This window comes from Peromyscus eremicus, chromosome 14 (assembly GCF_949786415.1).
Source record: "Peromyscus eremicus chromosome 14, PerEre_H2_v1, whole genome shotgun sequence".
NCBI classification, from domain to species: Eukaryota; Metazoa; Chordata; class Mammalia; order Rodentia; family Cricetidae; genus Peromyscus; species Peromyscus eremicus.
Window position 1 is genome coordinate 40,199,368 of NC_081430.1, and position 25,364 is coordinate 40,224,731.

Consider the following 25,364-nt stretch of genomic DNA (forward strand, 5'->3'; position numbering starts at 1 on the left):
AGGTAGGTGGAAAGATTGTAAGCACCAGAGGACCAGGATGTCTTCTGAGACACAGTGTCTTCTATGTATGACAAAAAAGCTGCGTTGTTGAAATATCAACAATATGGTCACCTAAACAAGAGCTGCATAATGACAACACCAGTTGACCTGCCAGTGTGAATGGACTATAATACGGAATCTATGAACTGAAAATACACTGCCTTGAGACTTCTGATGAAACAAAGCTCTAAACATGTCAATGGGAAAAGCAGGATAAAGGCACAAAATGGCAATATCAGGTATGAAAGGATAAGCATTAGGACATGTTATGCATGTTTGTATGAATGTATAGAGACAATATTGTAAACACCTTTATGGCCATGGCTTCAGTAATAGATAACAAATCCTTTATAAAACGAAAACTACCAAACTACCCCCAAGAGAATGAAAGAACCTGAATAACATTATACTTGTTTTTAGAAGTTAAATTTGTAGTGAAAAACTCAATGTTTAATTGGTTTCACTGGTAAATTCTACCAGATAAGAACAAAGTACTAAATTGTAAACAAACTCTAAAAGAAATTTAGATGGAGGAAACATTTTTCAATTCAGTCTGTGATGAAAGAATCAACTACTGAGACTACTGTACAAAAGAAACTGAGAATACCATACAAAAATGAAAGAAAGGAGTAAGAGACCACCTTTCCTTAGGAACATCTACACAAAACTCTCAAACAGAATTTCAGTTAAGTTACTGCAAGAATACATTCAGAACAGTCAAAGGGCTTTATCTCTGGGTTTAAGATGGGTTCAACATTCAAAATGCAAGAACTATAATTCTTCACATTTACAAATTGCCATTGGACCACCACAATAAAGACTGAGAACAATTTCATTTCCCAGAAAAATCTCTGGGTGTCTGTTTGTAGTCAGCCTCTCTTTTAAGATTTCAGTCCCTTGGGGTCTCATATAGCCCATGTGACCTAGAACTTGCTGTACAGCCAAGGACCTTGGTCCTCCTGCCTCTGATTCCCACATGCAGGGATTACAGAAGTATACCACCACATTAAGTTTATCTTCTGCTGGGTTTGGAACCTTGGGCATGTTAGGAACCTTGAGCATGCTAGGCAAGCATTCTACCAACTGAGCTACATCCCCAGCCCTAATGTCATGTATATGAATGGTCACATATAAATATATAATTTTTAATTTGATTTCTTGCACTTACCGTTCACATTCAAGATTTATTCAAGATTTATATATGATGTGTAAACTAATGCTGGATTGATTTTACTGTGGAAAGGCGTCTGTGCATTCACTATCTTCTTAAAGGACATGTGGGGCTGTTTATGACTATCCATAAGTTTTTATAAACACTAGAGTCTTAAGCATACAGTTCAATGAATCTTAATGTTTACCTGCCCTTGACCTCCAACCTGCTACTAATCATGTATTTTCAGAGTCTTCTCTCTTAATGTCTCCTTTGATTCCCAGCACCCTAGCCTTTCCATCCTGTTCTAGAGTTACATATAAAAGAAACCTTGTAGCGTATCAGGAGTTAGTGTTCCTTTTGTTCCTAGAAGAATTAGTAAAGCAAAAATATACTTTCAAGAAGAAAATTGACCCAATCTTGTTTTCATTTGTAATTAATATTTTTGGTTAGTGCGTGAAGAATGATGTGACACTTAAATGTTCTTTTTACTCTCGTTTTCTGGAGAGAATGAAGGGGAATGAAAGCACAATTTCTAGATTCCTAAGCAGACAGACTCCTTTCCTTTAGCAAAACCAGATTGTCACCACGCGGCAAGGGGACCTGCACACGCAGTTCCCAGTTCTCCACAGCAGATGGCCCCAGAGCCCAGCGCCTGACTCCACGGAGTTGCTCAGGTTCGGTGAGACAGCGGGTTTCGTGGCTCAAGCTTGAGAGCCACCAGGGCGCGCGACAGTCCCTGCCTGCTCCAGCTTGGAGAGCATGGAGGATCCTCCCAGAGTGTCACATCCCCCTTCGGCTGCACCCTGAGGTGGCCCCGGTTGGGTTGTCGGTTCCAATTCTCAGCAAAGGTGACTTTAACCTAGAGAAGCCGAAGTTCTGGCGGGGGGACATTGGAGTATTCCACAACAGTCTCCTCCGTGGTGATATTAGACGAAGCCCATTTGAAGTAGGTCTCCGGTCGCTACAGCTCTTAAAGGCTGCTCAGCCAAGAAGGGTGGCTCCAGGAGTTCGGAGACAAGGGAAGAAGAAGGTTCATCTATGAGGCTTTAGAAAAAATTAATGGGTGGGACCGAGGGTACAGCTCAGGGACCAAGGTTGGGTGTCTCGGAACAGAAGGAACTGCGAGGCTGATCGAGTGTGGCAAGCTGACTTGTTTGGATGGAGAGTTGCCTAGGCAAGCGGAGTACTTGAGAGCCTCTCCTGCCCCCTCTCCAGTGTGCTTTCCAGCGATGAGGTCACAGCCCCTCCGAGCCCTCCTCCTCCCTCCCGTCCCTCCCGCTCCCCGGTCTCCTCGGGCGTCAGGCGCCGGGCACTGAGAATGAGGCGACAGCGCGCAGCGATGGAGTAGCCCAGGAGGTCCCTTGGAAAATGAGGCCAGGGTACCTGCTGCAGCTCGGGCTGCTGCTCGCCCTGCCCAGGAACCTGTGGGGCAGAGGGTGTGCGTCTCCACCCTGCGAGTGCCACCAGGAGGACGACTTCAGAGTCACCTGCAAGGAACTCCACCGCATCCCCAGCCTACCACCCAGCACCCAGACTCTGTGAGTAGCCAAGGCCAAGGCCGAAGCCCCTGGACAGAAACCGTTGGTGTGTGGTGGGGTGCGCGGGTGTCTGGTCAGTTCCTGCACAAACTCAGTCGCACAGACTTGGGATGGTCGACCGTGCTGCTGACATAGGGAAAGACAACCCTTAACAAAACTTTGTTGGTGACCATGGGAGTTGTGCTTTCTGTAGAGTTACTACTATTCTGACTACATTTTGCCAACTTTTAGCGCCGGTTGGGTTTAGTTTCACTTCAGGTGAGAGTAGGACATAAAACAGCTTTAGAACTAACTTTAAGACGTTACCTCAGATAGTAAAATTGCTCCTCTCCCGCAATTCCCCTTTCAGTCTCCCTAGGTGGGAAATTACCTTAGCCATTTGACTTATCAAATAATAGTTAAAAACTTAATCAGAGCTGGGCATAGTGGCTCTCGCCTTTAACCCAAGCAGTCAGGAGGCAAAGGCAGGTGGATCTCGGTGAGTTCTGGGCCACCCTAGTCTACAGAGTGAGTTCCAGGACAGCCAGGGCTGTGTAAAGAGATCCTGTGTTTAAAAAAAAAAAAAAAAAAAAAAAAAAAAAAAAAAAAAAAAACCTTAATCAGGAGCCCATTTACAAATGTCCCCTTGGACATGTCAGAACAAAGAAGGGTTCCAAAGGAAATGGAAGGGTACTAAGAGAAGGGAATGGGGGAGAAGGGAATTTCATATATATATGAAATTATAAATGAGTAAATTAAATTATTTTTAAAATAATAAATGCCCTTCATCCAGTATAGATCCTAACTGTGAACCGCCCAGCCTGTATCACCACTTAGCATATCCAGAATTTCTTTTTAATATACATGGGGAAAGAGATGATATTTCATAGAGCACATTTTCATCTTTGTACTAAATGTTAGTTTCTTAACCAACATTTAAATCAGTGATCCCTAAAACAGATTGGTTAAAAATACCGCAGAAAGAACTGTGAGCCAGAGGGGCTTCTTACCCCCAGAGAACGTGGAGAAAGGTGAAAAGCAATCCTACTTCAAGATTTTTCTCAAGAATTTATCTTATGGGAGCAGTCATCAGGAGATGACTGCCTCTCGGGATCATGCTTCTGAACTCCGTTTGGTCCATTAGCTGAAACTCAGCCACCCACCCTTGTTTCTTATTTCCCATGGATGTGTTACGGCAGTAACCTCTGAGTAACACTTCGTTCTCCACGCTGTCTTCACGGAGTAAAACACATCCTTACCATAGTGAAGAAAGGCCTACAATGGATTCAGATAGTCCCTAAAACAGAACTCTCGTACAAACTTCAAGATCCATAAGGACAGCCTCATTGCCCTTAGTTCCTCTGTTTGTATGCTTATCCAAGCAGGCTGAATACCCAACATGGGGACTCTGTCATGCAACCTCAAATTCCAAACCAGGCAGCTCACACAGAAGAAAAAAAAAAAAAAGAAGGCTTCAGTGAATGAATAAATAAATGCATATCCTTGTCTCAGATTGTCAGGAGCCCAAAGACATGCCTTCTGCACAGAGTTGTCATTAGTGAAGAGAGATGAGGTTCCATGAGTGCAAAGGAACTCACCATCACCCACGACATGTTGAGAAGGGGAAATGCTGAAAGTGAGAGCATTTATTCAAAAGGACTGTTTTCCTTCTACTTAAAAGAGGCTTCTGATGCTGTGATGCAAATGAAGATAATCATAGGGTGTGAGTGCACAGAGACAGGTGGATCTGACCTGGAGAGTGGTGGAGACCAGATGCTAGACCCTGAAGAACGAAGCTGTTCTGAGATGGGAAAGACATGGTTGATTTTTGTTTTTAAGTGTGGGTGAATAGCATGACATGCTTGCTCGAATAATGACCTGAGGGATGTTCTCTCACAAGATTTACATTGTTAGAGTGAATCCCTTCTTTAAACTTTCTTATTGCATTTTGTTAGCATATACTGATTATACATAATAATGTACTTCATATGATATATATGATGTATATATAATGTATTTGATCATATTCAGCCCCATTACCCTCTCTTGTTCCCTTCCCCTTCCATCTGATCTCCTTTTTTTTCTGAACTAGTCTCCTAACTCTGTGTGTGTGTGTGTGTGTGTGTGTGTGTGTGTGTGTGTGTGTGTCCGTGTCCCAACAAGTTTAACCAGGATTGCTTACAAAACATGAATGAGGAGTTATAGGAGCATGGGCACCTTCCCATGACAAAACCCCTAAGGAAAATGTCTCTCCCTCCCCAAGTAACCATTAACCTCCTATAAATCCTCAGTAGGGGTGGGGGCCTCGTGAACCCCTATACACTTGATAGCAGGGTGCCGAAAGGTTCGATCGTGCTCAAATTGTGTGCAGGTAATCATAGCTTTTTATTAGTTCAAGACTGTTGCAGCCCAGACAGCGTCCTGCAAAACTCCACCCCATCCTCTTTTAGAATTGTTAAGAGCTGTGTGACGTACAATGGCCAATGGTTCTTGCAGAGCTGTAGGCCTCACTTGGCAACATCCATCAGGATGCTACACAAGCATAGGTTGGCCGCTTTACACACTGCTAAGGTGCTGAGGGCATGTGCTACGGTGATGGGAGCAGAGATCTCTTCTTTCTCCACTGCCCATACACCGCCACTGTGGTCTTACAGATGGGAACGGAATAGTTACAATGGGGCTCTGGATCTTTTCCTTACATGCTTCTCCAGAGGGGAACAGCAGAGGCTGGGACAAGGTTGTGGGGGGCTGCTATCCTTACTCCACATTTGCATCCTTCAATCATCGTTGAGATTTAAGAAATCGGAAGAAAACATTTACTCCTCTTACTTGAGAATCACATGAGGAAACTCAGAGAAAGCAAAAGAACATAATTAAAGGTTTGGGCCCATAGGGCGAGTGAAATGGCTCAGTGGGTAGAAGAGCTTGCCCCACAGCACAGCAACCTGATGTTCATCCCTGGAAAGAGAGAACTGACTCTCGAAAGTTGTCCTCTGACCTCCACATGAGCACCATAGCACACACCCCCCCGATAACTAAACGCATGAAAATTTACCTCTCTGGAGGATTTTGAGAAAAGTGGAAAGCAAAACAACAAGATTTTGGCACATAATTACCGATACTATTACCTCCAAACCAAACACACCAAGCTGGGCCATCGTCACTCTCCTCTGTTCAAAAGGTTGCCACATGTTGCCTCTCTGCATAAGAGGATGCTGTTCTCAGAGCGGCATTTTGTGGTTTTATGGATTCTTTCTCCAGAAAAGTGCTGACTCACCTTGCCTTGTCTTTAACTCAGTAGATAGGTAGAGCACGATACCCGGCATTCTCCCCATCAGCTTCACGATGGCAGCAATGACCACCTGTACCTGCTGGCACTTCCTCCATTGTCTTGAGTCTTGGTTTGTCCAGGGTTTGTCCACCTTGCAGGAGTTCAAGAATGTTCAGAAATGCTGCTGAGATTTGATTTTAAGTTTCAGCTTTTAACTGTTTACATGCTGCACCTAAGGGTTTAATGAGTGACTATCACAGTGTTTTCTAAACTAAACTATCGTGTTCCACCTTCGGGATTGGGACCATAGCTTCCATTTGTGTTATTTACCACTTGGTATGCTTAAGTAGGCTCATTTCTTTAGCTGCAATAAATTTACTTAGGAAAGCTCATGATGCTGCTAGGACGGAAAGTTAGACTTGATGCATAATAGGTGATGACCAGAAAACAAGACAGAACAAATTAAAAAACTATAGTACACCAACAAGATGGAAGGGTAGACCACTGTCTACAAATGCCCCCACAACCAAGACTGCTTCTCTGACTGTTGAGGGCACTAGAATTTTCCTTTCAGATACTGAAGTGACATCTGAGGGGTTTCCACCCTTTTCACTACTTGTCATTGTTTGACATTTCATCAAACCATGTTCAAGATACGTTGAATATCAATCTTCTCCAACTATCGACTTCACTGGTGCTTCCTGAACTTTTCTGATGTAGTACTCGTGATGGGGAGATGGATCAGTGTTAAGAGCACTGGTTGCTCTTCCAAAGGACCCAAGTTCAATTCCCAGCACCCACATGGTGGCTCACAACTATCTGAGATAGTATTCTTCTGAAAAAAGAAAAAAGTAGACACCCAAGAATGGAGGCTCCTTAAAAGCAGTCAAAGAAAGTGGAACATTTGTTTGTCAGCTCTGGTTTTTCTCTTTTTAGTTTACAAAAATCTAACACTGGTGTGCTCCCACCACCACCACTACGCAAGTATTTATTTATATGGTGCCTTGCAGTTTCCAGGAGTAATGTCCCTGAACCTATATGTTAATGTAACTCTACTTAATTATCCAGAATCAAAGAGGTGATTTGAATATCCAGAATGGCAGGCACTGTGGGAGGACAGTGAGGTAGTTTGGAAGGCAGGAATAGGTTCACTTAACAATCCAGGAGCATCATAGAGCAAGATACCTAGCATCCTCCTCCAGCTTCTGCTCACATTGGATCGAATGTGGACCTGCACCTGCACACACATGTACACGTACACCTGAAACTGGATTCTGAGATGATGAATGGCAGGCCTAACTGGAGCCTTCTGTTGTAGCTGGGTTCTTTTTTGTGTACTCATGTGCATGTGTATATATATATATGTGTGTTTGTGTGCACATGTATGTACATGGGTAAATGTGCCTTTGTATGTGCACGAGAAGCTGTTGAAGTATGTCAGGTATCCTACTTAGAGGCCTGAATCCACAGTTTTTAATTATTTCCACATCTACAAAAGAAGTGCTGGCTAGACTAGAGACTGAGTCTATTTTCTTGTATCACTTCTGACCAGGCAGGAAGCATAGAGAAAGCTAATTCACACTGCTCAAAATACATCATTAAATAAGTCACTCTTGTGTGAGTGCTATTGGACAATTTATCATCAAGGTGCTTCGTTTTCCCTGTTAAAGCTCAGAAATTGCTCCCATGAATCAATCTACTTGATCATTATTTTCTGATTGTATAGGTGTGCCATTTACATTTCAAATTAAAGCCCATTATTCAAGAGGTTCAGAGGTGTCCTAGAAGTCTATCACACTGCTGGGAACCTGGGATTATGTAGAATTTTATATGTACACAAATCAGCAAATTTCTTAGATTTTTTTCAAAGATATCCTTGACCTGTCAAAAAGTTGAGAAACCACACATTAGTCTAACCTGTCATTTTTCTGGGGCTATAAGTATACATTTGGTGTCTACTATGACTAGATCTATTATGTTACAAAGAATGCAAAACTGGCTGACCTCATGCTTTTCCTTCTGAACACATCCTGAACGATGATTACTTTCCTCACCATCCCTTGAGAACACTTTCCCACAGAAGTTCACCAAAGGCCCTCAGTCCTTTCAGTCAATGCTATAACAACATATTTTGCACATGTCTCATCCATTGTATCTCATTATATTTTTAATACTGGACTGGAAAGATGGCTCATCGGATTAAGGCACTTTGCCGCCCAGCCTGGTAGCCTGAGCTCCATCTCTGGGATTCACAGGGATCCCACAACTCCTGCAAGTTGTCTACTGATTTCCACATATCCACATAAGAGCCATGGTGCGCGCGCGCGCGCACGAGAGAGAGAGAGAGAGAGAGAGAGAGAGAGAGAGAGAGAGAGAGAGAGAGACAGAGAGAGACAGAGACAGAGAGAGACAGAGAGAGACAGAGACAGAGAGACAGAGAGACAGAGAGACAGACAGAGAGAGACAGAGACAGAGAGACAGAGAGACAGAGACAGAGACAGAGACAGACAGAGACAGAGAGACAGAAAGACAGAGACAGAGAGGCAGAGAGTTGAATTAAATGTAGTAAGATATCCTTAACACCAACCATTTCCATATTTACTGAAACAGATCTATGTATTCAGCTACTTTTTTATTTTCATTACCGCCATTTAAAAATAACAGAGAAAAATGTTAAGGATTGACAAATAGTCCCATTTGTTCAAAACTATAGGTTGGATTTTAAAGTGTGTCATTGAGGTGTCAGACTTAACTGTATGGATTCTTAAGAACACCAGAAAATTTCAAAACAAATTTTTATTCAGATTTAAGGCAGGTTCTTGTGATTTGAAGGCATCCTGTAAATACAGTTTTGTCATATGTGGAATCCATATACACAAAATATACACAAAATCCTGGATTTTTCTGATAGTCTTAATGATAATACTTTTCCATCAGAATACACCAGAAATTCAAATATTTCTTCATCATCGTAAAGTAAACATCCTACATTGCTTTTGCACATGGAAAACTCTCCCTAGGGTCCAGCTTTCTCTTTCAGTAGATATGATTTATCCAATTATATAATACATTAAGATTTGGGCTTATATTTTCAGGCATTAGTTTAATTTTACCCATTCCTGGTGTTACAATACTCAACTCCAAAGAGAGGATTGAAATATTTCTTATTTCCAGGTGTTGTCACTTTGTATCTTGTTATTTCTATTTTTTTTTGTAAGCTGAGAAACTAGAAGGCTAGTTTTGGGGGGAAATCTTTGCACATAGGATCTAGGGAACAGAGAAATGAGGGGGTCTCCTGGGAGGATGGCTTTAGTGGACTCGGGCTATGTTGTTTTCATCTCACCATCCTTCTCAAGTACTTCTGGGCCTACGGACATGGTCTAAAGGGTTAGGAAAAGCAGAAATTCTACCTTTAAATAAACATACATTGCTATCTCGTTCCCTCCCTCTCTTCCTCTCTTTTCCCTCCCCTCCTCCTTCCCTCCTTCCCTCCCTCCCTTCCTTCCTCTTGTTTTTCCAGTAAATATTTATGCTAATACTAGTCTGGCATTGGTGAAACATAATAAATGACCACCTTGACCTTACATTCAAACAGAGAAAACGTCTAAAATGGGCAGTGTAGGGCAGAGTAAAACACAAAGACTGGCAGGTGGGGAAAAGTACACCTTCAGAGGAGAAATAGAAAGAGAGAGGAGGGAGAGAGGGAGGAAGAGAGAGAGAAAATAGGAACCCTGGAAGTTGCCTTCAAATGGTCAGATGCGATGCCTGCTGACCTGTCCTTGGTTTGTAAATGGCCATTTTCTTGTAACTACACATGGTAGGAAGCTGAGCTCACCAGTCTTGTTTCTTATTTTAAGGACACTGACTTGGACACAAAAGCCAAAGCTTCACCTTCATGACCTAATTACAACCCAAAGGACTCACTTCCTAAAACTGGCACATGGGAAATTTTGATTCAAGCCCAGTGAATTTTTTTTGAAGGGGCTCAGATATTCAACCCAAAACAGAAGTCCTCATTGAAAAGGTGACATTCAAGTCGCGTGCTAGATGAATTAAATGGGGAAAAAGAGAGAGCTAGCGTCATATCCAGAAGAGTAAAATTATGAAGAAATGCAGAGATTCAGAAATGAAAGTGACGGTGAAGAAAAATCTGCAGGCTATATTGAGAAACCAAGAAAGCTAAGTGGCTGAAGGAGAGAGAGCAAGGGGCAATACAGTCCTAGGGAACCCATCATGGTGTGCATTGTAGGTCATTATATATGATCTATAGAGTATATCGAGTACATGTATGCATATTCACACACACACACACACACTGACACACACATGCATACATAACTATTTTCTGAATGAATTAGGATGCTCATAAGCATTTTGAAGAACCCTCCCTCTTCTCCCCCCCCCAAAAAAAGTACAAAGTCTGGTTTCCATTTCGCTAGGATTGCCTTGACTATTACGCGTGTCAATGAGGTAAGAGCTGGCGATAGCTTGTACCAGCTGAATAGCAGGAAGGGTGATGAAAAATGGTGGAATCCAAGGTTTGTTTTGAAGGTAAATCTAACAGGCTTTCCTAAGACTGACTGGTCTTAGCAAAAGACAGCAGCTGGTGATGTCTTAGCCCCAGTTCTCATGACAGCAAATTAGGCATTGAGAATTCGTACTGGGGAGCTTGATTCCACCGGACAGAATAGAGGAATGTGGGAATGAACATGGCAGGGTGGGGAGTTTGCAGCTGCTGTGATGCTGTGACCCAGTGGTTGCTGTATCCCACGAGGTCAAGGTGCTAAGCATCTTGGGACTCTGGCTGTAGGAAGGAGGGTGAGTAAACACATATGCCCTGGTTCTTGTGGGCGCACGGGGGGGGGGGGGGGGGGGGGGGGACTGACTCCGCCAACCTTCCAGGTTTCTTGCTCACAGATGGTGAGCTATATGCTGGGCTATCCAATTCTTAAATGTTTGCATTCCTGAAAATTGTCATGATGCTTCTGTGTGATGAATTACTAAATCAAGTGGACTAACTCATTTTAACAGCTCTGTGTGTGTGTGTATGTGTGTGTGTAGGTGTGAGTATGTGTGTGCACACACACGGAGGAGGCAAGAGGCTAACATCGGGTGGCTTCTTCAGTTACTCTCTGTTTTTTTTTTTTTTTGATGTATTTTACTCATACAACCTGTACCTCCACTAAAACCCAACCAGCCACAATCTCCCTGTTTGCTATCTTTCATTAAGAGGTCCCACATTCTCATGGGACTCCAGCCAAACCAGACAGGTCCCCGAAATATAGCAGGAGGCCTTCCTGGAAAGGGAAGGGAATGACTTATGATTCTAACCCAAATCCCTGGAAACAGAAACCCACCACAGACAGACAGATGGACAGACGGACAGACAAGAGCCAGGGAGGAGAACCCACCTCACTCTTGGTTCTCTCCTCTTTGCACCCACTCAAAAAGAAAGTCAAACACTGGCTATGCAGACCCCAGGCCACCCACCTGCCCATAGCAGCGTTTGTGGGGACCTTCCCCTCTTGCAACGGGTGGCCCCAAAGCGACTTCCTATGGCTCTTCCTTTACTTTGGTTTGCTCCTGGCCAACTCCTCACCCTCTTCCTTCCCTCAGCCTCCAGCTCAGTCACTCAGTGTCTTCTATCACCTACCCAGACCTCGTCTCTCTTGCTCTCTGCTTTCTGGCCTTCTTGCCCCAGGGCTCCTTGGGGAAGCAGCATCTCAGGCACCTTCCTCCTACAGAGGGCCCCACTAGGACTCACAGGGCTGCTCCATTCTCTTTGAGGTCAGGGGCTGAGCGCTGCCGTCTTGTTCGTGGAGGGGTAGTGTATGGTGGGTAGCGGGGCCCTGGCTGCTGGGCTAGGTAAGGTTGGGGCTGCTGTACTCTCTATTTTTTGAGATAGAATCTCACACTGAAGCTGCGGCTTCACCAGTTCTAGTCAACCAGCCTGACTGGCCAGCAAGCTCCAGTAACAATCCCTGCCCCGCCATCTCCACCTCCCCAGAAACGAGACTATACTGTATGCTCCCAGGCTCAGGTTTTTGTGTCAGTACTGGGGATCTGAACATGTGTTTGTATCACAGCTCTTTAAGAACTAAACCATCTCCCCAGCCCCCATTTTTTTTTTAATAATTTTTAACTACAGCAAGAGTTAAATGTCCTTTTCTCTCCTGTCTTTAAAACTCACCACCAGCAGGTTTTCTTTTGTTGAATTATGTGTGCTTTGTCAACTCTGGACTAGACTCACGCTATGTTTTCATAAACACATATGCCTTGCTTATTGCTCAGTGGCTCTGTAAGGCTAGTGTTTGACTCTAAGTTACGCTTTTAAAGTAAGACCTAGAAATATCATCTTTCTTCCCTTTTAAGTCATCACCACTGAGAGAATGTTAATCCCACTGGACAAGTTAATCCCACTACCATAATTTTTGAGCAAAATTTGAAGTAAGATTTATCAAGTACTGGCTAGGATGATGGACACTGGCCAGGTCCATACCTGAAATTCCCAGAGTATGACACTGAAATACATTAGTCAGAGACTTATAAAGGCAAATCCCACAAGGCTATGTGTTTCCCACCTTCCTTCACTCAGGAGCAAGCATAGGTCCTGACGTACTTCCTGCTTATGTATGATCAAGCACATCCGTTGCAGTTGGGACAACCAAGCTTGTTTACAGAAGCAAAAACACGTGACTTGTTATCTTATATGAATGCATCCAGCATTCCAGGGAAATTATCTGTCCTTGAGCAAGTGGGGCTTACAGGTTAGAGGTATTTTTGTTTTATAGATCTCTTAAGCACATTAATTTAAACTTAAAACATAACTTTAGTCATCACAAAAGTAAGAATTCAAGCACGGACCTCCTGCTATAAATTCAAGGTGCTCTCTACCCCAGATCTATCTTCCCAAACAGAATTTGTTCTCTCCCTGCCTCTCTCTCTCTCTCTCTCTCTCTCTCTCTCTCTCTCTCTCTCTCTCTCTCTCTCCTCTCCTCTCCTCTCCTCTCCTCCTCACCAGCTGTCTTCCTCCTGCTCTCCACTAGGAAATGCACACCACAATCACTCTGAAATTTGCTAAGTAACAGCACTTGTTACCTTCGCAATACTGTCTGATCATCATCTCTATCTAGCTTCAGCTATTTTTCCAGCATCACGAAAGGAGATCCTGTGCTAATTGAACAGGCATTCAACAGTCCCTGCCCCTCTCAGCCCTTGGCAACTGCTAATTGGCTGTCTTCTCTAGGGTTTTACCTCTCTCCAAGACTTTTTATGTAAATAGATATTAAGGATATATGCCTTTTTGTGCCTTGTGTCTTTGGCTAAGAGTTGTCATCACAAAGTGATTAAACAAGCCACCCGATGGAGAACTGAATGTAAACAGGCCAATCTAAAGATTGCAAGACTTTCCAGGCCCCTTTGATTTTTTTTTTTTTAATTTTTATTTTGCAATACAATTAAGTTCTACATACAGGCACAGATTCCCTTGTTCTCCCCCCTCCGGCCCCCCTCACCTTCCCCCAACCCACCCCCCATTCCAATCTCCTCCAGGGCAAAGCCTTCCCCACAGACTGAGATCAACCTGGTGGACTCAGTCCAGGTAGGTCCAGTCCCCTCCTCCCAGGCCGAGCCAAGCGACCCTGCATAGGCCCCAGGTTTCAAACAGCCGACTCATGCAATGAGCACAGGACCCAGTGCCACTGCCTGGATGCCTCCCAAACAGATCAGGCCAATCAACTGTCTCACCCACTCAGAGGGCCTGATCCAGTTGGTGACCCCTCAGCCATTGGTTCATATTTCATGTGTTTCCGTTCGTTTGGCTATTTGTCTCTGTGCTTTATCCGACCTTGGTCTCAACAATTCTCTCTCATATAAACCCTCCTCATTCTCGCTAATTGGACTCCCAGAGATCCACCTGGGGCCTAGTCATGGATCTCTGCATCCAGATCCCTCAGTAGTTGGATGAGGTTTCTAGCACGACAATTAGGGTGTTTGGCCATCCCATCACCAGAGTAGGTGAATGTAAACAGGCCAATCTAAAGATTGCAAGACTTTCCAGGCCCCTTTGATTTTTAACACACCAGTATAGAGAACATCCCCAATCTATGTCTCAGTGCCTTACCTTAGATTAAAAAAAAAAAAAACATAAAACTAAATATTCACACATGTTTTCAGAAGCTTAAACAGCAAACTATTTTCCAATACTGAAAAAAATCTTGAGTGCCATCTTGTGAAGGACAGTATTTTTAGCCACTTGGCCAAAGAATGGTGTACATTTGTTGCTTCTGAGCTTCGTGGTAGTGTTAGGCAAGGAGATGATGTAAGAGGAAGGCATATGCCATGGTCTATAATTCTTTAATGAGTCAATATTTAAGCAAAAGGCTTTTTTCTGTTACAGAGAAACTGAGAAATAACTCAAGTGATATACCACTTCTATTGGGTTTTTCTATAATAGCTTTGGCTATTTTTATATCTCTATTAAATGTTTAGCCAATATACCAAGAAAGGAATTATGCTAAGAATTTTATTTTATGTATTATGTTTTAGATTTATTTATTTTATGTGTATGTGCATTTTGCTTGCATGTATGTATGTATGTGTACTATGTGCATGCTTGGTGCTCACACAGGTCAGAAGAGGGCTTTGGGTCCCCTGAAACTGGAGTGATAGGTGGTTGTGAGTTGCCTTGTGGGTGCTGGGAATTGCACCTGGGTCCTCTGGAAGAGCAGCAAGTACTCTCAACCACCGAGTCATCTCTCCAGCCCCCTCCCTAAGAACCTTTAAAAATTTAAACAAAAGAAATATGCTGCTCTTCCTCTTGCTTTCTTTTGTTTATTTGTTTGTTCTATTTTGTTTTAGTGTTTGAGCTACGATCTCACCATGTTATACTGGTCAGACTCAAATTCACTATTCAAACCAGGCTAGTCTCTACCTCACAGAGATCTGCCTGCTTCTGCCTCCCTAGTGTTGGGATCAAAGGGATGTGAGACCACATCTGGCCATTATCAGCGCTTTTATCCCAGCCATTTCCCCCCAAACTCCTTTGCTCTTAGAGGCAGAAGATATAAGATCACTTTCTCAACTCCTGCAGGTTACTTGGCTGTTTATATCACAGGATCAACTAAGCAGGAAGACCTCTAAGATCTGCCATACCCTCCCATCAAGTGGTTATAAGTGCAAGACTGGTAGCAAGCATTCCTCATATTGCTATTTAAATATGAAATGACCCACACGTGTTGAATTCCTGGCCCCTAGATGGTAGTACTATTTTGGCACTTTGGGGAAAGTTGGAAAGTGGGTCATGCTGGAGCAAATTCATCATTGGAGGTGTGTCCTTGGGGACAGTGTCTTGCTATATTTCCTTTCTATAATCTCTTTTTCTGCTTTCTATTCACCGGGAGCTAAAAATGCTCCTCCATGTTGCATACTCCTTCTGCCATGGTGTTCTTTCGGTCCAAGTGGATGGGTCCAAGCAACCGTGAACTTGCCCCTTCTGTAATCATAAGATGAAATAAACCTTTGTTTTCAGATCTTCTCTTGGGTATTTTGTCACAGTGATGAGAAAAGCAACTTGGTACCCAGCTAGTGATGCTAGTTTGGAAAGTTCTGGGATCTTTAGGAGATGGTACTTACCTGGAGGAAGGCACTGGAGGCATGCCTCTGAAGGTTATACCTGCCTCTGGTCTATTCCTTTCTCTTTGCTCCCTTTCCACCAGGAGAAGAGCCTCTCTTCCCGAGGATCCTGCTGCCCATAATATTCTGCTTCACCACAAACCCAAAATCAACAGAGTCAAGGACTGTGGGTTGAAACCTCTGAACCTGTGAACCAAAATCTGGCCTTCCTCCATTAGATACTTTACATCAGATGTTTTGTTACATCACTAAGAAAGGAAACTGGATTACCTAGAATGTGCCTTGGTTACAGGTTAGCTGTTATCCCTAACAGTGGCAGATCTGAGAGACTGTGGCATCCAGTCTCATGTAACCTTCATTTAGAACATTCCATCAGGGTGTAGAGGGCAAGCTTCTATTCTATGCAGAGACCACTCAGCATCTTCCTGGCATCAGGGCTGTGCCACTTTGTTAAGAAAGCATTTGTCCACCTTGCAAAGGAGGCTTTATGAAGATTTACAAGAATGAGTTTCCGCTTTCAAAGATAATCATCCCACGGAGTTGCCATCAGTAGAAGACAGTGATTGAAATTATAATCTGCGGGTCTCGGTCCTAATAGAGCCCATAAATCTGTAAGAATTTAGCTGCTCTGTGTCAGAGTTTGGATAACAAGCCTGTTAGTATTTCCAGACCCTCCAGATGCCCGTATTTAATGCTTGGCTGGCCTTCTTATGTAGCATAACCAAATAGGCATTTCACAACCACTCTCGATCCTTTCCCTCTAAAACAACACAGCCAGAAGCTCCGAAATGTGTTCCATGAAGCATGAAAGAATTCATTAAGGCTCTGTCTGATTCAGTTTTGTGTAACAACACAAGGTCTGATGTTCTTGTAAGGGTTCCTCGTGGCACTTTACAGAGACCAAAACAGACAGGGTAGCTTGGAGAAGCTATGGTTGCTATATTTTTATATTATATATTTGTGTATGTCATATATATTTTATATTATAGCTGACACCTTCATTATTAATAGCAGCAAAATGGGGGAGGGAAAAAATACCACACACAAATCTATGCCATTCAGAAGTCATGGTGACAAGCAGAGCACAGGTTTCCCACCTAATAGCAAAAGTTATCCTAGGAACATATGGAAGTGTTACCAGTGAAGTGGCTAGGGCCAGTCTGCCCTTCCCAAATAGATATTATGGGCAAATGAGGAGATGTTCTTCCAAGGGCTGGCAGTTATGAGCCCTTGAGTGCCCATGACCTGGTGGCTGGACTGGCAGACCTAAAGACTTTCTAGCTACAAACCCAATAAGCTAGGGGCTGATAGCTGCAGGTTTTAGGAAGTGTAGGCATTCAAGTTGAAGGCTTTTTGCTCTAGGCCTTAACTAACAGCATGTCCCGCACCCCACTCACCACCACCACCACATACACATTTAGCAGCTAGTACAATCGGTTTCCAGACGTACAGAGCTACAGTGGTAGACAGCAGCTGCAGAATCAGGCATCACTTATATTACAGCTTTAACCAGGTTTCGGGCACCAAAACCCTAAACCCTGGAGTGCTCGCTCTTGAGACTGGTTAGCATTACAGTTCTCGGGCCAAGGGCATCTAAGATTCTTAGTCCTTCAGGGTTTATAGCTCACTGAATCCTTCGGTAACCGAGGCCCACGGTGTCTCTGCTCCGATTCTTCACGGCCTTCTGTTTTCTCACCTGTAGCCTCAACTTTTCCCCTCCTGTGTTTTCTTTCTACTTCCATGGCTCCTGGAGTCCCTGCTACCTCTTCCAGCTGTTGTTTCTCTCCTGAATTTCTCTCCTGACGGCTCTCCATACTTTAGTTCCCCTCACCTTATTGCTGCTACGACTGTAGTTCTTAGGGTCGGAGCCTGGGCCTTCGCAACCCTAACAAGCTAGGCTCACCTACCCACTCAAAATACACCAGTTAAATAGGCAACTAGCAGCGGAGAGCAAAGAAAGGATTTATTCGGTACAGCTGGAGTGAAAGAAAAGCAAAGATGTCTGCCCAGTAGCCTCTCGAGTCCACATTTCAGGTTCTAACATGAGGCTTAGGCTTAAATAGAAAGCAAGAGGTGGGCTGAAGAGATGGCTTTGTGGTTAAGAGCTCTAGCTGCTCTTCCAAGGACAAGGGCTCAATTCCCAGCACCCACATGAAGGCAATGAAGTCTGTAACTCTAGTTCCAAGGGATCTGATGCCCTCTTCTGGCCTCTGCAGGCACTACACACACAAGCAGGCAAAACATTCATTCACATACAAATATGTAAATAAATATTTAAAGAAGGAGGGAAGGAAGGAAGGAAGGAAGGAAGGAAGGAAGGAAGGAAGGAAGGAAGGAAGGAAGGAAGGAAGGACTGGTAGAGCAGTCCTGGCCAAGACGTGGTCCTATCCATCACTGACTCATCACTATCAGCTCCAATCTCTCTTGCAAGGTGTTCTGACAAGCAGTCAGAGCTGTGAAAAATCTTTTCTTGGCAGAAGTGTCTCCTCTTGCTGGTACTAGGGTTTCAGTTTTTTCATTCTCTCCTGGGGAAATTCCAACTCCTTGGAACTGGTTGTTTCGATAGTCTGATTGTCAAAGGGAAAGGCTCGAGTGTCTCGTAAATCTTCATTCCTGCCAGCATGTTTACACTGCCACTGCGGCCACGGCCACTAACCCACTGCCACGTCTATGGTCCTCTGTGTTACCTGGCCATCCTGTTTTACTAACGCCAAGGACCAAGAGTGGACTAGAAAAGACTGGTCTAGGGAAGCCTCTTATTGTGCCTAACATTGCAACACCAGGGGGCAGCGCAGGAGGGTGTCTCTCAGCTGACTCAAACACTGAGCTCAGCAGCCTGCTTCTGAAGCCAGAAAGGAGTGTGGCAAGGGTGTTTACACCAACTGCAGGAGATCTACATGTTCATGAAGGACTATGTTTGTATCAGTCACAGCACAATCCTTCGTGCAAATGAAGTAGTGTATTTGCAGAAACTGAGGTCTTGGGCCACCCAGGGAAGTATTCTTTCTCCTTTGCCGGGGTGAAAATGATGACGGAGTTATTTGTGTTGACCCAAAAGACTGGTACAAGGTGCTTCAAACAGCCATGTCTGCAATGTCGTTTCCTCGAGTTATCCACAAAGCTTTCAGAGCAATCAGGTCAGTAGGAGGGAGGGCCCTCCTACTAGTTGCTTGGCCATAGTCCTTCAATTCAAGTCAGCAGGGACACCAGTGAGGGAATGGCCTATCAGCTGCCAATCATTCCAGCCTTGAACATTATAACTTACTTAAAGAAAACTGCACATTTAAGAAGGTCCTAACAGTAATGGCTTATTATTAACAGTGACATATCTATATTCAACACTGCTCTAACAATGTTTAACTCTTGCCTCATTGCTCTAGGGAGAAGTGGGTGGCCCCTGTAATCTATTTCAAAAGGTAATTTACATACAGTTTTAATAGCAATGGGGATTATAAATCAGGAAAGCTTTAATAAGTCACAAACCTTTTACCAAGCATTTACCCCTGCTGTGGCTGACCTTTGGTATCTGTTAAATGAAAACCAAAATGTGTTTCTGGCCTTCAAAGAACTGTTAGGTAAACCAAGGAGTTCTTCAATATTCAGGATACTTTTTACTCATCAAAGATGTGAAGTCATAATTTGATAAATATTTGGTCTTCTCCTGGCTGACCTAAAGAGTGACCCAAACAGTCAGCTCTGCTAAAGACTGATTTTGAGAGATTTTGAGACTATAAAAGGTGGAAAAGGCAACAAAAAAACCTGAATATTTGCCTTAAAAGCCCCCAAGTTCATCTCCACCTCCTTTACCATTGTGACAACACACCCACCGTTTTCATCCCCCTGTCCTCTTCCCCTTCACATGCTCACAAGTTGCTTTCTTGATGCTTTTATTTCCCATTCACCCCTTACCCAGTGTGATCTGGCTCTTGTCCCCATTACTCAACTGAAAAAGTTCTTGCTAAAGTTACTGCAATACTTGTTGCAAAACCCAAGGAGCACTTCCAGACTCTTTCCCGGTTTGAACGTCTGGTGGCTTTGTCCTGCTAGTGGCTTCCATTGGTTTCATCCACATCACTCCTCTTGACTGCCTGGTGCCTCAGTGGGGTCTTCTAATGGGCGCAGGAGGCAGAGCTGCTGACTTAGAGTGAAGAACACGGTGAGTTACTTCAGTGGGTCAACTGCACTCTTGCAGCTATACAGCAAGCAGCAGACTCCAGGAGAATGTTCATCTTGATGACCGCCACTGTCCTCTATAGAGATCTAACTCTTTGCATCCATTTGAGAAAGGTTGTCCAGGATACCAATGGGTTTCTCTTCCCTCAGGGAATCTTAGAAGAGAGTGATTGGGAGGGAAAAACTCTAACTTGCTGCTGCAATTAGATTTAAGCCCAGGACTAGTAGTTATCACCTCTTTCACAACACTCATCCTAAACTTCCCTCAGTTTCCACCTTTCCTGGTTGTGAAACGATGTGGTGATATGACCAAGGCACTCATCACTGGGGGTTCTGCAGCCACAATTAATATATTCTATGTAAGATAGGACCATTGCAGTGGTCTATTTGTAGTCAGGTATAGTGACATGCCAAGTGGATCTTCTGAGTTCCAACATATCCCTCTCTGCTCTAATAGTGAAGCAACAGCCTGTTGCTCCTTCCTTAGAGTCCACTATTCCCCATAAGAAGTCAACTACTGTGGTCTCTGGTCTCTGTATACAAGATGTCTGAAATGTCCAGATCACAGCCATAATTCCTGATTCCCTGTGGACCCTAGAGTAATAGGAATAGAAAGCCCAGAGTCCTCCAGTGCATTGTTGGATATATTGGCCAGTGCGAGCATTCCTACTTTGGCCCTTTGATTCCTGTACTCGTATTTATTCTAATGGAGAAACAGCACCCACATCAAAGGCTGTGATTTGGTGAGTAGCCCACACAACGGTACCCCAGCATGGAAAACTGCTACCTACAAATTGGCACATCAGTTTTGCCTTTGATCTTCGGTATGATACTTGCTAGAAGCAGAGAAGATGCATGGCTGCAAGATCACTCCTTTAGCATCTGCAAAGTGCATCTCACAGTTGACTGCTGAGTTTAGGATATCCCATGACTATGGATCAGATTTGGATTCTGAAATCTCCCCAGACACAGACGTTCCATGAGGGTCTAAGAGGAAGAGAAACAAACAGTTACCTGGAAAAAGCATTTACACCATGGTGGCAAAACAACGGTCTCTTCCAGAAAATGTCTGTCATCCACTTGAGGAGGGAAAGCCACACTGATCTCTGTTGCTAAGAGACTCAACATCAGTGATTGGCATAGCCTGACCACCTCTAAGAGGGAAAACATACTGTGAGCAAACTCATTGCCTCTTTGTCTGTCACTATGTCATATATTAGTTAGATTAACTCTGACAATGAGAGACAGCTTGCTGTGGCACCCTTCATTAGCTGTTCAATGATTTTTCTATAGTGGCTGCTTTTGGATCTTGGTTAAAATATGATACAAGGGGGCTAGAGAGAAGGCTCAGTGGTTAAGAGCACTGGCTGCTTTTCCTTGGTTCGTTCAATCCCCATAGCTTATACAACTCTCTCAGAAGCTGCATAAAGGTAGAAGATACAGGTAGAAGAAAAGAAGCAATACCACAAAGTTTCTGCTCCACCAGAGGACCCGAGTTCAGTTCCCAACATGGGCTCCCAACCACCTGGAACTCTAGCTCCAGAGAATCTGATACCCTCTCCTGGACTCTGGGGATGCGTGCACACTCGTAGCATGCACTCACACAGACACACAGACAGACAGAAAATAAAAATAAAAAACGTAAACAAACCACAAATCTCAGAGTACAGTTTTTACTGAATGTAATTGCTTTCATACCCCCATAAAGTAAAAAACTGTAGGTCAAACCACGATGTCAGCATCTGTAATTGTTGAACACATCGCTTCAGGAGGTGAAAATTCAATTATCAGTCTGTTAGTTTCCCCACCACTCAAGTACTTCCAGCTTTTCCTTGTGATTGAGTTCTTTCTTCTCTGTGTGTTTTCTCAAGTGCCCTCTTTTCTCAAAGCAATAAGACCTCCCTTAGCCCTTCTAATAACATCACTCCACCTCTTCTTCAGTCCAGCAGTTGGTAGCTCACAATTTCCTCGGCTGTAAGTTTTCCTTAAACCAAGCAGAGCAGTCCTGACCTTCCCAGATGCCATTTCCAAAGCAATACTGGTCACACATAAAGCAATTGGTTGTAACACTTTGGCTCTCGCCTGCTGTCTGTGTTCATGATTGCTAGTTGCCCTGATTTTTTTTTTTTCTGGTGAGCCTTGAATCTTGCTTTTTCTCTATACGGGCCTTGGAAACTGGCTCTGTTGTCTTCTATCTTCTATTGGTTGCATCTTAACTCTGCTTCAAGTCCTGTGCGACATCTCCGCATCTTTTCAGAATAATAAACAAACAAACAAACAAACAAACAAACAAACAAACAAATAAATAAATATAATTGCATCCCGTGCTTTTATTTGACAGGACTTGAAATCCCTCCACCAGGTTTCTGTCTGGAAAGCTCTGGGAGCTCTCTATTGCCCCCTGCTGGAAAGTGGCAGACTAGCGTTTGGATTATTTCAGATGACTGAGGGAAACATTGTTACTTGACGTAATTACCCTTCAGGGTCTCCCTGTCCTCTCATCTCTCACGGCGACTGTTTCTTCATCTTCTATGCGTTTATCATCTGTGTTTAGAATGATTTCTGAAGATCCCATATTTCTACCAAAACTTGTGATTCCATGGATACTAGGGTTTTTTGTTTGTTTTGTTTTGTTTGGGTTTTTTGGTTTGGGGTTTTGGTTTTTATTTTAGGGTGTGTGTGTGTGTGTGTGTGTGTGTGTGTGTGTGTGTGTGTGTTTTCTAGGTTATTCCTGTTATTCAAAACTGCTGCTCTTCTTGTTCATTTACCATGGGACAATTATTAGAAAGACTAGAAGTTAGTTCAGAAGTTAGCTGCTCTAAGGGCTTTCAAATCTGTCATTTTAAGATTTGCTGGGGAATTTATTTGAAATGATGCCTGGTACAGACTCTTGAACATTCTCATATTGTATGTCTGAGATATCTTATAAATCTGGGGGCTGGAGAGACAGCTCAGAGTTAATTGTGGATGCTGCTCTTACAGAGGACAAAAGTTCGATTCCCAGCACCCATGCTGGGCAGATATCAACTGCCTGTTACTCCAGTTCCAAGGAATCCAGCATCTCTGATCTCCTGCACTCATGTGCACATACCACACCCCCCAATACACATAATCAAAAATCAAGCATTTTTAAAAAGAAGCTCTAAATCTGAATTTTCACATATTTATACAATCAGGTAAAACATGCACTTGGTAAAAATTTAAATAATACTAAGAGGAAAATGCTAAATGTCAGCCAGAGGGGCAGAAATAGAGCTCTCTAAGGTCATCATTGGCAGCCTGATGTGTCCTCTTAAACTTTTAGCACAATGACTGGGGGAAATCCCGGATTCCTGGCTTTGAAAAGAATCAGGTCTAGCCAGTTTGAAGCAGAATTGAAGGTTTCCCTAAAGATCATTTAAATAGGCTTTAAGCACAAGGCTGAAGAGAAAGAGAGGTGTTCAGAAATAAAGACATACCCAAATGTTGTTGTGTGCTTCTCAAGAGTAAGTAGGGGAAAGATACGCTCACCTGTGGGCATGGGCTCCTCAGGGTCAGCCTTAACTGTCAAAGCATTAGCCATACCCACCATTTTGATGGATCTCCACTTGCATCTCAAAACATTACTAAGAAACTTCTTTTTCTTTTCTTTCTGGACAAGGGGGAGTAGAATGTGGTTCCAGAGATACCCTTCATGGAATAATAATCGTATAAGCTGAACCCAGTGGCTGTTAGGGTTGCATACGAATTTAGTATGTGTCCTTTCTCTATAAAGGGGTTTGGGATGAGATCCCCAGGAAACTGCAGGTTGGTAACTGGGGAGGGAGAACGACATCAAACAGTTGTAAATTGTGCTGGTATTCTTACTACACTGCTGGTGAAAGTCTTCAGTCAGACTCAGGATGAGGCGTTCCTTGTCCCCATACCTTTCCCTGTCTTTCTCTACTGCCTCACTAAGGAGTAAGTCTCGCCCCCTCTGGCTCTAAACTGCCTCCTGCAAACCATTCTCTCTTCAGATTCTAGGGGATCTGTACATACAAGAAGTCAATGTTTTTGAAAATCTTTCCACTGACCTTATGGACCTGGTCCATCAAGCATGTGGTGCCTCTGGTTAGATTCAATTTTCCTAAGGTTCTTTCTTCTCTTGACATGGTTTATGCTCATTGTCCAGCATCCCTGCTAATCTTGATGCTTTCTTGTTGACTTATGCCTCTACCAACATGGGCATCTCATTCATTCCTCTTGGCTTTTCTATCTATATTTTTCTCCTTGGCAATTCTCCCAGACCTACAAGCTGCTCGAATAATACTCTATTTCAACCTAACCACAGCATTTCTCTACTTGTTAGGTAATTTTGCCTGGTTGTGTGGGAGCACCTGAAATTCACTACCCAAAACAAATTCATTTTTCAATCAATATCAAATGTCCCTACTTATCTGTGTCTCTTCCCTGCCACTTTTAAGTCTCCGACCATCAATTCTGCCCCTGAAGTGTTCCAGTTCCATTTCGTCTGGGTTTTCTTCACTAGAGTTTCTCACATACATGTCATTCAGGATTCCCACTCCCTGCTCACTGCTCCTAAGCCCCATGAGGGTCCCTTGAGATACTATATGTCTGTGCCCTCAGTACCTCACTCACTCTCTGATACATAGTACGAACTCTAAAGTAGTCTGAGTCAGTAGATACAGACTGAAGGTTAGACTGTTGTTGTTTTTTTTTTTTTAAACAAGGTAGTCCATGTCTTCCATTTCCACTTTGTCAATGTCTTTCATTTAGGCATCTTCATTTACTTCTTGCTTGAACCAAACTGAAATATTCATGGCTCTCTTTAGTGACCATCTACTTTGGGGGGGGGGGTGGGCGGGCGTTGTTTTTCTCCCTGTTTGAAATGCCCATAGCCATCCATTATGCTCTGACAAGTCCTTCCAGGCTTGGATCCAGTATCTTACTCTTCACAAAGAACTCTTCCCAAATCCCAAAGGCTCTGGCTCCCATAGAACTTGAATAGCACCTCTCTTACAGAACTGGTTACAATCTTCTATAGGACTAAATTTATTAAAGAGTAGAGTTTGGTTGTGGAAGGAATTTAGAGTTTATCTAAGACTACTCTATCCCTAATGGCTAAAAACTAAGTACCATCCAGGCTTAGAATGCAATTCTCCCGAATCCCTTTCCAGGGCAATAATATTTGTGCAAATGTTTTATCTTTTCTGTAGAGTATAAGGAGCAGGGCTGAATTTTAATCAGTTCTGCCTTCTTCACAGCATCCAATGTAATAATCCCTTTCATATAGTATATCCAAGAAACTTGTGGTGGTTTGAATAAGAATGGCCCCCATAGGCTCATAGATTTGAATGCTTAGTCATTAGGGCATGGGGCTACTTGACAGCGATTAGGAGGTATGACCTTGTTGAACTAGGTGTGGCTTTGTTGAAGGAAGTGTGTCACTAGGGGGTGGACTTTGAGATTTCAGATGCTCAGGCAAGTTCCAGTGTCTCTCTCTTTTGGCTGCCTTCAGATCTGGATGTAGAACTTTCAGCTACTTCTCCAGCACCATGCCTGCCTGTGTGTCACCATGCTTACCCTCGTGATGACAATG

At 43.5% G+C, this 25,364-nt stretch overlaps 1 protein-coding gene across 1 annotated transcript in view; it reads left to right on the top strand.

Moving 5' to 3' along the window:
- The first annotated feature begins 2,421 nt into the window (after positions 1 to 2,421).
- Tshr (thyroid stimulating hormone receptor) overlaps positions 2,422 to 25,364 on the top strand; it is a 121,304-nt gene continuing 98,361 nt past the window's right edge. The window contains exon 1 of the mRNA XM_059279757.1: positions 2,422 to 2,730. Coding sequence (XP_059135740.1) covers positions 2,561 to 2,730 — 170 coding nt within the window. The 5' untranslated portion in view covers positions 2,422 to 2,560. The remainder of the gene's footprint in view (positions 2,731 to 25,364) is intronic.